Here is a 13843-nt window from a genome sequence, read left to right as displayed (position 1 = left end):
TAATGACTCCTGGCTACCGCGTTTATCTCATTATTAGACTCCATTGGCTTCAGTCAGGGTGTACATGAACCTACTCATTGTTTTAACCATACCCTTGATCTAGTTCTGACGTATGGAATTGAAATTGATAACCTAAAAGTCTTTCCACAGAATCCTCGCTATCGGATCATTATCTGATTACTTTTGATTTCTTTTACTCGATTACGCCACTCAGCAACAGTTACTATACTAGATGTTTATCAGATAGTGCTGTCGCAAAACTTAAGGAAAAGATTACTTCGTTAAATTCAATACCAATACCTTCAGTAACAGAGGTTCCGGCCGACTTTAACCTCTCCCGAATTGATCATTTTGTTGATAGCACCGTAGGCTCGCTACGAACAACGCTCGACTCTGTAGCTCCTCTTAAAAAGAAGTTAAAAAAGCAAAGAAAGTTCGCTCCTTGGTATAACTCTCAAACCCGTAAGTTAAAACAAATATCGCGAACAAATATCGCGAAAATTTGAAAGGAATTGGCGATTAACCAAACTGGAAGAATCTCGGTTAATCTGGACAGACAGGCTCAAAACTTATAAGAGGGGCCTCCGCAATGCCAGAGCAAACTATTACTCAGCTCTAATAGAAGACAATAAGAACAACCCCAGGTTTCTTTTCAGCACTGTAGCCAGGCTGACTGAGAGTCAGAGCTCTATTGAGCCTTGTATTCCTTTAGCCCTTAGCAGTAATGATTTTATGAGCTTTTTTAATGACAAAATTCTAACTATTAGAGGCAAAATTCATGACCTCCTGCCCTCAGATAGTACCTATCTAACCTCAAACACAGCTGTAAAATCTAATATATATTTAGATTGCTTCTCCCCAATTTCTCTTCAAGAATTGACTGCAGTGATTTCTTCATCCAAATCATCAACGTGTCTCTTAGACCCCATCCCAACTAGGCTACTTAAGGAGGTCTTACCTATAGTTAACACTCATATATTAGATATGATCAATATATCCTTATTAACAGGCTATGTACCACAGTCTTTTAAGGTAGCTGTAATTAAACCTCTACTAAAAAAGCCCACCCTGGATCCAGAGGTGTTAGCCAACTATAGACCAATATCTAATCTTCCCTTTATGTCAAAGATCCTTGAGAAAGTAGTCGCAGACCAGCTGTGTGATTTTCTCCAGGATAATAATTTATTTGAGGAATTTCAGTCAGGATTTAGAGTGCATCATAGCACTGAGACAGCTCTAGTTAAAATTACAAATGACCTTCTGATTGCTTCAGACAAAGGACTCGTCTCTGTACTTGTTTTATTAGATCTTAGTGCAGCGTTTGACACAATTGACCATCAAATTCTGCTGCAGAGACTGGATCACTTAATTGGCTTAAAAGGTTCAGCACTAAGCTGGTTTAAATCTTATTTATCTGATCGTTTTCAATTTGTTGACGTTCGCAATGAACCATCCTTACGTACTAAAGTTTGTTTTGGAGTTCACAAGGTTCTGTGCTCGGACCAATCCTGTTTACTCTATATATGCTTCCGTTAGGTAACATCATTAGAAATCACTCTATAAATTTCCATTGTTATGCGGATGATACTCAGTTGTATTTATCAATGAAGCCAGAAGAAAGCAATCAATTAACTAAACTCCATAATTGCCTTAAAGACATAAAAACTTGGATGAGCACCAATTTCCTGATGTTAAATTCAGACAAAACTGAAGTTATTGTTCTTGGCCCCAAACAACTCAGAGACTCTTTATCTGATGACATAGTTTCTCTAGATGGCATTGCTCTGGCCCCTGCCACTACCGTAAGAAACCTCGGAGTAACATTTGATCAAGATTTGTCTTTTAATTCTCATTTAAAGCAAACCTCACGGACTGCATTTTTTCATCTGCGTAATATTACGAAAATTAGGCCTATCCTGACCCGAAAAGATGCAGAAAAATTGGTCCACGCTTTTGTTACCTCAAGGCTGGATTATTGTAACTCTCTATTATCAGGTAGCTCTAGTAAGTCCTTAAAAACTCTCCAGCTAATTCAGAATGCAGCAGCACGTGTACTAACAGGAACTAATAAACGATCATATCTCTCCTGTTTTAGCTTCTCTGCACTGGCTCCTGTAAAATCCAGAATTGAATTTAAAATCCTACTGTTAACTTATAAAGCTCTAAATGGTCAAGCTCCATCATATCTTAGAGAGCTCATAGTGCCATATTATCCCACCAGAACACTGCGCTCTGAGAACGCAGGGTTACTCGTGGTCCCTAAAGTCTCCAACAGTAGATCAGGAGCCAGAGCCTTTAGCTATCAGGCTCCTCTCCTGTGGAATCATCTTCCTGTTACGGTCCGGGAGGCAGACACCGTCTCCACATTTAAGACTAGACTTAAGACTTTCCTCTTTGATAAAGCTTATAGTTAGGGCTGGCTCAGGCTTGTCCTGTACCAGCCCTTAGTTAGGCTGACTTAGGCCTAGTCTGCCGGAGGACCCCTCTATAATACACCGGGCCCCTTCTCTCCTTCTCTCTCTCTCTCTCTCTCTCTCTCTCTCTCTCTCTCTCTCTCTCTCTCTCTCTCTCTCTCTCTCGTATCCTATTACTGCATCTTGCTAACTCGGCCATTCTGGATGTCACTAACTCGGCTTCTTCTCCGGAGCCTTTGTGCTCCACTGTCTCTCAGATTAACTCATATCACAGCGGTGCCTGGACAGCGTGACGTGTGTGGTTGTGCTGCTGCCGTGGTCCCGCCAGATGCCTCCTGCTGCTGCCATCATTAGTCATTAGTCATACTTCTTCTGTTATTATACACATATGATTATTGTCACACATGTATACTGCCAGGTATTAATACATACTTTCAACATATTGTACCACAGTAACCAGAACTATAACTATAATATTATTACTTCCATTAATGTTGTTGTAAGATACTGTCATTACCTGCATATCTCTCTCTCGCTCTCTCTCTCTCTCTCTCTCTCTCTCTCTCTCTCTCTCTCTCTCTCTCTCTCCCTGTGTCATATGGATTACTGTTAATTTATCATGATGATCTGTTCTGTACGACATCTATTGCACGTCTGTCCGTCCTGGAAGAGGGATCCCTCCTCAGTTGCTCTTCCTGAGGTTTCTACCGTTTTTTTCCCCCGTTAAAGGGGGTTTTTTGGGGAGTTTTTCCTTATCCGCTGTGAGGGTCTTAAGGACAGAGGGATGTCGTATGCTGTAAAGCCCTGTGAGGCAAATTGTGATTTGTGATATTGGGCTTTATAAATAAAATTGATTGATTGATTGATTGATCATTCATTCATTCATTCATTCATCTTATATCCATTCATCCATTCCTCTCACATCCATTTATCTATTCAATTCACACCTGTTATTTTACAGCCATTCATCTCACATACATTCATCCATTCATCTGTTCATCTCACATCCACAGCTGTTTAGCGTAGCTTAGCATAAAGGCTCTGCCCAGTGACACCATCCATCCAACAGCAGCTCCAAGGCTGACTGATGAACACATGATGTCTGCTCTGCTTCATCTCAAAACACTGGAATGTAAAAGAGGCTGGCAGGTTCTCACATCTCTGAAAACACCACAGAAAAATTCAAATAGGAATTACATTAATAAAAATTACTGTATAAACAGAATCACATTGTTTTACTGTTTTTTTCTCTGTCTTCATGGGCAGAAGAGGGGACACTGTGACACAAGGGGCATGCTGGGATACCTGTGTACTGAAGGTGACAGGTCAGCACTCAAAGCATCCTCGATGAAGCATTTAGGCCGTACGTTATTAGATGTGGATTCTTACTGGGCTGTAACTGCTGATGTTTCAGTCCAGGAGAATACAAGCGTCACGACACACAGCCAACCCACCAATGGGAAGTCTTGAACCTGTATACTGTACCTGTTATTGTACTGACAGAGGAAACATCATCAAGTGCTTGGACCAGTCGAGGCCCCGAGGCACCTGGAGCAGTGTGTGAGAAAACAAATAAAACCACTGATCGCCTGAAAACAGAATTATATGAGCATTTTATAGCAGCTGAGCCGTACACGTCTGTATGTTCCTGTCTTGTGTGTGGTGTACAGGATCAGGTGGAAGAACGTTTCTTAGGACCTGTGAAGTGATTTACACCGAGGCTGAGGAGGTAATGTGCTCTCTAATGTGAGCCATCAAACTCAATGACAGATTCACAGGGAGAATGATGACAGAAAATATACTTTCTCTGTGCATGTGGTTTGTTTTATGGTGTCAAGTCTAGTGAAACACCCCCCTCTTGTGTTCAGCTTCTGAACTGCATCAGCATGGCTGGAAAAGTGAATCAGCCTCTGGCCAAATGACAGAAGGGGTCCAGAGTGTTTCATTAAACTAAATGACCAGTCGAACCAGATAAACCAGTTAAACAAGGCTTACTTCAGCAAACCAGGCTTGTTTTCAGAAATTGTTTTCATAAAGCTGAGTTAAACACCCTAAATATGTCTGACCCAAGCTACCATGTATACATTATCACCACTAGGGAGTGATGGCCAAATGAAGCTTCATGAAGCATTTTCTTTATTTTCTGAGCCCACTAGATGGCGCTTTTTGTTCATCAAAAGGTTGAAAGCACACTGAATTGCCATTCTTTGAGCCTCTCTCTTTAAACCATGAGCGCCATCTAGTGGACTCAGAAAATAAAGAAAATGCTTCATGAGGCTTCATTTGGCCATCACTACTGCTGGGGACATTTTGGTCCCCAGATTTTGCTGCAGAGTGAGCACGCTTGACTTTTTACAGCTCTCAGATATTATCCAAAAAAACAGGGCTGAATCCAAATGTTCGGACCCCACCACACTTACATACTCTGCGGGCATGTTCCCAGGAAGTCTGGGAGTGCTTAGGGCCCCAAATCCACAATTTAACCAGTCCACCAGGGCCTCAAGCGGACTTTCTGCAGACTTTAAGAGAGTCCGCTTTGGATGCAGACTTCAGCTGACTTCACTGATTAAATGGCCCACAATTCATTGCAATATTGACATGACGTTGTAGTTTTTCTTTTCAATAGCTGACTAAAAAACAAACTTCATGTGCATGTAAAACAGTTACTGTAGCCTGTTAAAACATTACTTGAATCGTGTAGATCGGACTTAATATTCAACATCTTGATACAGAAATATGTAGAGGCCTAGGCTATAGAAAAAGATCTTCTGGTGTGACTAATATGCCAACTTGATTCATTCAGTCATATCCCGATCCTTATCTACAAACATCTCTCGCAAAACAACCCCCCCGTACATGGGATTTATATCGAGTATCTGCAGGGAAAGACAAGACAGAATATGTGGTCTCTGCAATCACAGTCTTTATGTGATGACAGTGAACTCCTAACAGTACATACAGCTGAAGTTCACAGGATTGGTCATTTGGATGCAGGCTGAGATGCAGAACTTGAGGATTTGAAGAAGAGGTCCACCAACCAAAGGCTGAAGTCACGGTAACTGTGTTCATTATTGCATATAGTGAATGGAATTGAGTCGATCAGTGATTGAGGGCTGAGGTCTGCTTCAAAGACATGAAATAAACCAGACAATTTTCTTTATGAAGCTGAGTAATCCTGGTTTAATTTGTCGAGCAGCTAAACCAGGAGAAAAAAGCTGAACTGGGAATTCAGTTATTATAACCAGCAGTGATGCTTTATGTCCAGCAGATGGTGCCAAATATACACTTACAGTATACAGGTCTTGCCTGGTTTGTCCCTTTCCCGTTTAAACATCACTCCTGTGACCTCAGCTCCATCCAACACCTTTGGGATGAACAGGGACAAAGACTGTGAGTCAGACCTCATCACCTGACATTGGTGTGTTGTTTACCCTGCTAATATTCTAGTGGAGGAAATCCCTGCAGACATGTTTTCGCCGTGTGCTATACATGAAAATGTTGTGATGTCTTTTCCCAATAGAGAGGCAGATTCATTCATTCAGAGGTGGAATATGACCAGCTTTATTGATAGTTTATCTGACCACCAGAGCCAGTAAAATTATTTTTACACTCAACTTTATTCGGAGAACAAAAGCAGCAAGATTCTGCACGCAGAAGTCTCCACTCATTCATCAAACAATAAATACAAGTCTGAATATCAGCGCAACAAAAATTATAAAGCAAAGCTGAAACACAGGATTCTGACACTTCTGAGGAAGTTGCAATGAAATGTTGCACTGCACGAAAACAATGAAACTGAGAGCATCTGGAAAAGGAAAATTAATTTTAAAGTTAGTTGAAATGAAACTTTAAAGTCATACAGTATTTCAAGTATGTTGCAAGAACATGACAGCATGTGAAGTGGTCAGCTAGCTTTCAACTGCACCTCCGAACATGCTACTGTCATCTAAGTAAATCAGGGCAAAGTAACAGCAACAAGAAGAGGAAGAAGTGACAGAGTTACAGGATTTAATGGCAAGGCTCATATCCATCCTGGTCCTTTTAAAAAAATATAACTATACATATCCTGTAGGTCAAACTACACTAACACCCATAAACCACTGCGCAGTCGTCACGGTATCCCTTTCAAACCCATCTCACCAATAAAGATTATTCTGACAAAACAAAAACTCATCACTGTGCTCCAGGATATGTGACAGCATGGATCTGAGGTGGTACCTTACAATCAGAGCAGATACACTGAACTGAGTGAGTCAGCAGGTCACATCACTGAGCGCTCACATCAAACTGCCGCCACTCTGATCGAGCTTCAGTCTGCCTGCAGGATCCCGACGTCAAAGGTTACTGACTCGGAACATTCCCGCAAAAAGACAAATGTTAGGTTGTGGGCTAAGTTCATTTAGGCCCCAAACACACAGGAAGTCTTTTGCAGGTTGCACAATGCGCGATAGTTTGTTGAGCACAGGGAAACGGAGATCTAAAAAAAGAGGCTGGATCATGGGGAGTACCACCAGTTGGTCCAGGAGCTTCTCCTCCATCATGGACGTTATAGGCATATTTTAGGATGACTCAGGGGCAGTTTGACAACCTGCTGTCTATCGTCAGGCCGTATAGCTCTGGGTATCCAGCAACCACTACCACCAGTTTCTCCTCCATTGTTTACCAACTGTAAACTTGTTATGACCACCACAGGAGGCCCGATAATGAGATGACGTGGGGCGCTTTTTCGCTCTGAGTTGCAGTTTTAATCAACTTGAGGATTTCAGAGTGCTCCGGCAAAAACACCAGGCGCCTAGACTGCGGAAATGTGAGGTGTGCTGCAACTTCAAAACTTAAAAGCTTCATTCTCATTAACACCGATTACAAAAAGCCGTCTCTAGCTGCTGAAACGCTTTCTGTGTGATTGTGGCCTCACATGGGAGATCCAGAGAAGAAAAACATGGCCGACAAGTGCTCAAGATGCACAGCATTTAACCACAACCTCCCGTTAGATTTCATCGTACCTCTCCATGCTTTCCGTCTCGTCCTCATTTATCACACAAAGGCAACATGTTGACAAAAATTAGACTTTAGATAGATGAAATGAGAATATAGTTTATGCAATAATTAGAATGTGAGCTATTAAAATCTTAAACTATGCTGTAATCACAACTCTGGTATTGCACATCTCTGGATTTTTAAAATTACAGTGAACGTTTGCTTCCAAAGAATGATGCATTGATTCAAAGCTGCCGTCTGAGAGGAATCTAATTAAAAGCAACAACAGTTTGCACAAACATCGATCAAACGCCTCAGGAGGTTAAAACTTTAATGCTGCATCCTACATTTCCCATAATGCAGCACAGCAGCAGCTTTCCCACTTTTATTTAACCCCCTGTGGTGCCTGTTAAGTTCCCCATTTACTTTAAGCTCCACACCTCCAGTTTGTACTGTGCCGTCTCCAGGCCAAAGAGGAGATAACTGATGACATCACTGCGACATCATCACCATGGCCACAGAGGACGAGCTGAGTAGTGATCCTCACAACAAGCTTCATGTGTAAATCTGGTGGAGCGTTAGTTAAAGGGAGCAGGCTGTTCCTGCGGTTCGATCTGAAGCGAGAGCAGAGTGAAGGCAGCTGAACAGATGTATGACCAGAGGCAGTGTGAGCCACATGTGACTTGTCTGACAAACACTTCCACGAGCTTTAGATGCACTTGCTGACCTGCAAACCTAAAAGTTTTCCACTGAAATCAATATGATTAGCAGATGAAGCGTCATACAGTCTGAGTGAGTGAGGCTGCGCTAAAACAAACGTAGTCTAAGTCCGTTTCTGATTCTTCATGAGTCTTGTTTACAGTTCCTGTTCACAGCACCACACATCTTGTCGAGAGCTGAAATGTGGAACGCCAGTTTCATAGTCCATGTCTGTGTTTAAATTCACACGGTCATCTCAATGTGGGTGCATGTGTGTGGGTCGTTTAAGAGGTCCAGCGCCACCAGGCCACCTTCATACGGTCCCAGACGGCATCTAAAGAGTCAAAGGCAGGACGTACATCCAGGATGGAGAACTGGTAGTTCTCCGTGTTGATTTCACCGTCATAGTAGTCAATGACGTAGCGCACCTCCTTCCCACAGCGGTCAATGATCCAGTCGTGGCGGTCGAAAGGCAGCTCGTAGCTAATGAGGAGAAGAAAAAGGGTCAGAGAAATTCTTTGAGGGAAGAAGTCAGAGGCTGGTAGGGGCTACTTTTAAGCAGCACAACACACCAGAGGCCACTTACGATGCTTTCTAACAGTTAAATAGCAGAAAGACACTCCCCCAATCCCAAATGGATCGCTTACAGACCAAGACCAAGTGGTCCAAGTGGTGTCCCAGTTCTCCGTCAGATTAAGAGCTAACCTGACGGAGAACTGGGACACCACTTCCCCTCACGTGAACGCGCAAAACCAATGGGAAGGGCCAAGACTAGGGCTAAGGGGAAGAAATGGAATTGGTCCTTGGTCTGTAAGGGCTTAGGGATCAAGTCACCGAGTCTGTAAAGGATCCATTTGGGATTGGGGGACTGAGACGCCACAAGACCTCACACTGTTGTTTAATTTATCGGGGCTGATCTACCCAGCAGTAGTGATGGCCAAATGAAGCCCCATGAAGCATTTTCTTTATTTTCTGAGCCCACTAGATGGCACTCATGGTTTAAAGAGAGAGGCTCAAAGAATGACAATTCAGTGTGCTTTCAACCTTTTGTTGAACAAAAAGTGCCATCTAGTGGGCTCAGAAAATAAAGAAAATGCTTCATGAGGCTTCATTTGGCCATCACTACCCAGCAGCAGCAGCAAAATCAAAAAGTCACTGATGTATGCTACAACTGCTTTAGCCTTAAGCCCGTTTCCAACAAGAAGTCCAGTACAATTCAGTTCTGTACACATTTTTTCGTTTCCACTGTGAAAAGTTTGGATGGTACCAATGGTTACCGGACACCAGAGTGTCTGCAACACACATCCCAGAGGAGATACGGAGTTGAGGTCTTTATCAAGAACATGGCTACCTCCCCCCTCTCTCCAGCCACTTTGTAACTGGACAAAAAGACCCACTAACACCTGCTAACATCTGGCATTATTTAATGAGGAAGTTACAATCAGCATTCACTCCTGCAACAAATGACTCTGCAGTAGTCTCACATATTTATCAGCTCCAGCTCTGATCGGCTTTGAACAACCGTGATGGAAATATGACACCTGTGTGGACGCCCCAATTTTTGCCTCTTTGCTGGTGCAATGCAATGACCAGCAGCTACATAACACAGTCCATCTCCGTCCAAGCAGCACCTGAAAGTCGTTCAAAATTCACTCTGTCTGACTTTGACAGACAGGCTGGATAACTTACAGATATAAAAAATAAGTTACCAGTAAATAAGCAACAGGTTCAGAAACAGTATCGCAACTATTTTCGCAATTTTCAGTTTCACTGCAAAAAATGCCTTCAAATATTACAACATACATCGCAGTTTTTTAGAAAGGCTGCTGGGAAATCAGACACTTCAGGTCCCAACCATCACAAAAACAGCCTGTAAAATCCTGCAGGGACTAATATATAACAACTGCTCTGCATTTCTGACATGAACATAAATTATGGACTGAAGTTAAAGCAGATAAAGTGTGCGGCAACTCACCCCATCCAGTGGCGGAAGCGAGCCCTGGGGGAGAACTCTTTGGCTTTCCCACCAAACCTCTTCAAGGTTGGCCCACATGGACATTCACTGCAAGAAAACACAAGATTAAATCCTCGTCAAACAACTGTCAATACTTTGATGAACCCGCACATCATGTTTAGCACATGTACAATATGTTAAAGATAAAAAATCTGCATCTGTCTCAAATGAATAGACGTCTATGGGCTGTCTTCTGTAGGCCAGTCCTACAGTTTGTAACCTCACCCTGCGTGCAGGGCCTCCCATTTCAGGATCTCCTGCCAGGCCTGCTCGTTGTTCTGGTTGTGGATTTTAATGATGTTGGTCATATCTTGAGCACCGAGGTCATCTTCACGCCAACGCCACCTGCAGCACAAACACAACTGGCTGTCAAACCACATGAAGAGTCCCAAAGAACCCACCCAGAGTCTCTTTACTGCCTCAAATGTCATCTCACACTTTTCTCTTGTTCATACTGTTCATACATAGTGTTTGAAAGCAATGTAAAATGGACCAACCCTTTTCGGAGCATGGCGTTCCAGAACATCTGCTCAGATGGGTAGACCCAGTTCTTCTCTGTGTTGTGACGGGGAATACTGGACTCCTGTCTGGACATGGAGAGATCGAAGGGCTGGTCTGGAGCTGGCTGTTGGTTGGGAGGAGGCATCTGGACACACAGGGAGTAAAAACTGTTACTGTCACTTTAAGCTTTGAGAGTGACTGATAGCCGCACATGGACATCTGCATAGAGTCAGGGCAGACCTTCGCAGGCGTGGGTGATGACGACATTAATGTCACGCAGACAAAAACAGACCCTCACGGACAAGCGAGTGAGTGTCCAGTCAGACCCTGTTAAAGCCTTTGTCACGCATAGTTACCAAGCTGAAAGAGTCTTATTAACACCTACAAATATCTGTCATAAGCAGCGAATTCTAGGAAGAACAGCAGCTGGAAATGTCCGCAAACTGGGGCCCAGAAGCTCCTTACCCTCCGAGCAGCTGATGAGATCAGCCGCCATATAACAGATGGTAAATGATTGTTATTAACATGTTAATACTATTGATATTGTTTACAAAGCGCTGCCAACACATGCTATACGTCAAACTAGAGTCTGACGCTGTTGTGTTACATGTCACGCCTGCCACACCTCTTTTGCTTCCGTGACATGAGCATGCTGTCTATAATCACACACTGGAGCAGCATGACACCGCTGTAGTTTGGTTCTGTGTAAAAACACAAAGGAGGCAGAACAAAGTCATCCATAAATTATCTTTACCAAAGGTAGAAAAGTTTCATCTTGTGTATTTTTTGTTTTGTGAACTGCCATCCTGTGAAAATGGTGCTTTAGTCAAAAGACACTATTTTCAAGATCACACACTTATTCATTTCATCTTGGCTTTTTTTCTCTCCCTCTCTTCTCCATCCACCCAGCACCCTCTCCCTCATTTCCCACACTGAAGTGGTGCAGTTACCATATTGGCTGGGTCGATGTCACTCTTCATTCCTTCTGCAGCTTTCATGGGACACTCCACAAACTCGTAGGCCCGGTCCTGGTGAGCTGGACCTGGATCTGCTCGGTGCATTGGACACTCCGACGGGGGAGACGCTACAGAAAACAAGAGCAGCTGATTCATTGCGGGTACAAAGCCCGGACACTGGAACAAAACTGACGAGCCATCACAGGAAACCTTATGCCTCTATGTGTTATGCTATTCTAAGAACTAACTCAAGTGTCAGGATTTCCAGGTAATATATTTGCTTTAGTGGTAGAATTAAAATCGTTACCTTTTACAGGCGCAGCTTGATGCATGGGACACTCTGAGGGTGGAGACACTAAGAATGCAGATACAGACAAAAAAAGCTTTATGTTAGCACACTTAATAACCACAGCTTGTATGATACAACACATCAGACTATATTAGTAGTTAACAGCCTCATCTCTGACGCAGCAGCACCTTTGACAGGCGGGGCTTCTTGGTGCATGGGGCAGCCCTGAGGAGGAGCGGCCATCATGGCCTCTGCCCTGACTGTAGGAGCAGCAGGTGTGGACAAGGAGGCTCCCATCCTGCCCTGTGGACACACACACACACACACACAAGATTAATGATAACAAATACAAACAACACCCTGCAGCATGATGACATCACACTGACTAACTACCATCTCAATTTATCAGGTCAGTTATGTCAGAAAAGTTTTTTGAAGGGCGGGGGAAGTGTCTGTGTACCTTTCAATGACAAAGTGTTTTACAACAGTGAGGAGACGCATCTGAACATTTTATAACACACAGCAGTAAGGGACTGTTTGTTATTTATGTGGGGAGAGGGGTGGTGCAAAAGGGAGGCACGTCAAATAATGTTTAAGCACTTAAGGGAGGGACAGTCAACTATAAGTGGTTGTATTTTGTATTTATTCTTAATACACTCAAACTGCCAGCAGGTTTGACAAGCACGCCAAAGTTATGGATTCTCAAATTTCAGACAGTCCATGAACTTATCATGTGCAAAGAATGCTTCAGAATGTGAAGCTAACAACAAAATACAGAGTCACAACCTTCTCAGGCCTCTTCCTCTGATAAACACTGAACAGTCCCTAGTGTTACATTAAAAGTGTCTGGGTGCTGTCGCATCATTGTTTTTAAGTGACTTCCTTTGCTGACAATCTATAAATTATTACTGTCAACGGACAGAATGGCTGAACATCCTGCCATCTGATCCGACCACAAGTTATCCTTGATTAACCTCTCGGTGAAAGTTAGCATCAAAGCTTCCACCTAGCGTTAGCTAACGTTAGCTTGGTAGCTAATGTAGCTAACAGCCTGGTCCCAGCCCCCCCGGACGCCCCAACACCAACCATTTATTCTGCGATACAGTTACTATGAAAAGACTAAAGTCAAACCTGACGGCAGCTCAGACAAAGCAGCTAAACTATCAGCACTCGCTACCTTCATTCAACGTTAGCCAGGCTAGCTAGCAGCTATGCTAACGTTAGCCGAAATGTTGACTGTCTTCTTTGCTTTAAATTTTGACGTCACTTCAACACAGCGCGTGGGCAACACGTTCAGTGTCACAGTGAGGTGTTAACATGTCAAGAGGGAGAGAAATAACCGACTCACCTGGAGGAGAAGTGAAGCTGAGGGCTGCTGTAGTGTCGGGAGACTGTCCCAATGTCAACGTGCAGGACACAGGAATTACTCAACTTTGGGCAGCACGTGCCCTACGTAAGCTGTTACGTCATCACGCTGGAATGACAACAGAACGTACAGTTTGGTAATGAAGAACATATGGACGGTGATATAACGTCAGCTGACATAACTCTGATACATATAACACTGCTTTTGTCTTATTTTTATTTTATTTTATTTCTTATTTAAATACACATAAAACTGCATAAAATCCAAATATTAAAAACTAAAAAAAATAAATAAGAAGAGGCATCAGGCTTATATATTTAACTGCCATTTAATCTGTGTATGTGATTTACTAAAATGTGTAAAAGTTAACACTTTACAATTATAATCAGTTAGGGTATTTATTTGGCTTCACTCCTGTTCTGCAGGGTCATAGCTGAGGACTTTTATTTATTTTATTATAATTATACTAATTTATTTTTAACTCTAGTGACATTTTTTAAATAACTTAACAAATACATTACATGTTCTACATTTTTTAATGTTAATTTGCAGGATTGGAAATGATTAACAACATAAATATGTTTTTTTGTGCAAATGTCTGTTATTATTTATGATTTGGGGGTAAAT

General features: G+C 42.6%; 1 protein-coding gene across 1 annotated transcript; it reads right to left on the bottom strand.

Annotated features, from left to right (window-relative positions):
* Window positions 1-5951: 5951 nt before the first annotated feature.
* On the bottom strand, window positions 5952-13314 carry LOC125882010 (holocytochrome c-type synthase). The gene is made up of 8 exons (XM_049565627.1): window positions 13199-13314; window positions 12039-12153; window positions 11869-11916; window positions 11556-11689; window positions 10602-10750; window positions 10330-10449; window positions 10066-10152; window positions 5952-8573 (listed from the first exon to the last, which is right to left on the bottom strand). The coding sequence occupies exons 2-8, from the start codon at window positions 12145-12147 to the stop codon at window positions 8375-8377; spliced, it is 846 nt and encodes a 281-aa protein (XP_049421584.1). The 5' UTR covers window positions 12148-12153; window positions 13199-13314; the 3' UTR covers window positions 5952-8374.
* Window positions 13315-13843: the final 529 nt, after the last annotated feature.

This window comes from Epinephelus fuscoguttatus, linkage group LG21 (genome assembly GCF_011397635.1).
Source record: "Epinephelus fuscoguttatus linkage group LG21, E.fuscoguttatus.final_Chr_v1".
Taxonomy (NCBI): Eukaryota; Metazoa; Chordata; class Actinopteri; order Perciformes; family Serranidae; genus Epinephelus; species Epinephelus fuscoguttatus.
This window is presented reverse-complemented; position numbering and strand designations above follow the sequence as displayed.

Bases quoted from the DNA above. Each gene is read 5' to 3' on its own strand.
- LOC125882010 (XM_049565627.1), bottom strand. From the start codon at position 12,147: ATGGGAGCCTCCTTGTCCACACCTGCTGCTCCTACAGTCAGGGCAGAG. The intron at 11,690-11,868 runs GTAACGATTTTA...TGTTTTCTGTAG, and splicing joins TCAAGCTGCGCCTGTAAAAG to CGTCTCCCCCGTCGGAGTGT. The intron at 10,450-10,601 runs GTTGGTCCATTT...TTTGTGCTGCAG, and splicing joins AACGCCATGCTCCGAAAAGG to GTGGCGTTGGCGTGAAGATG.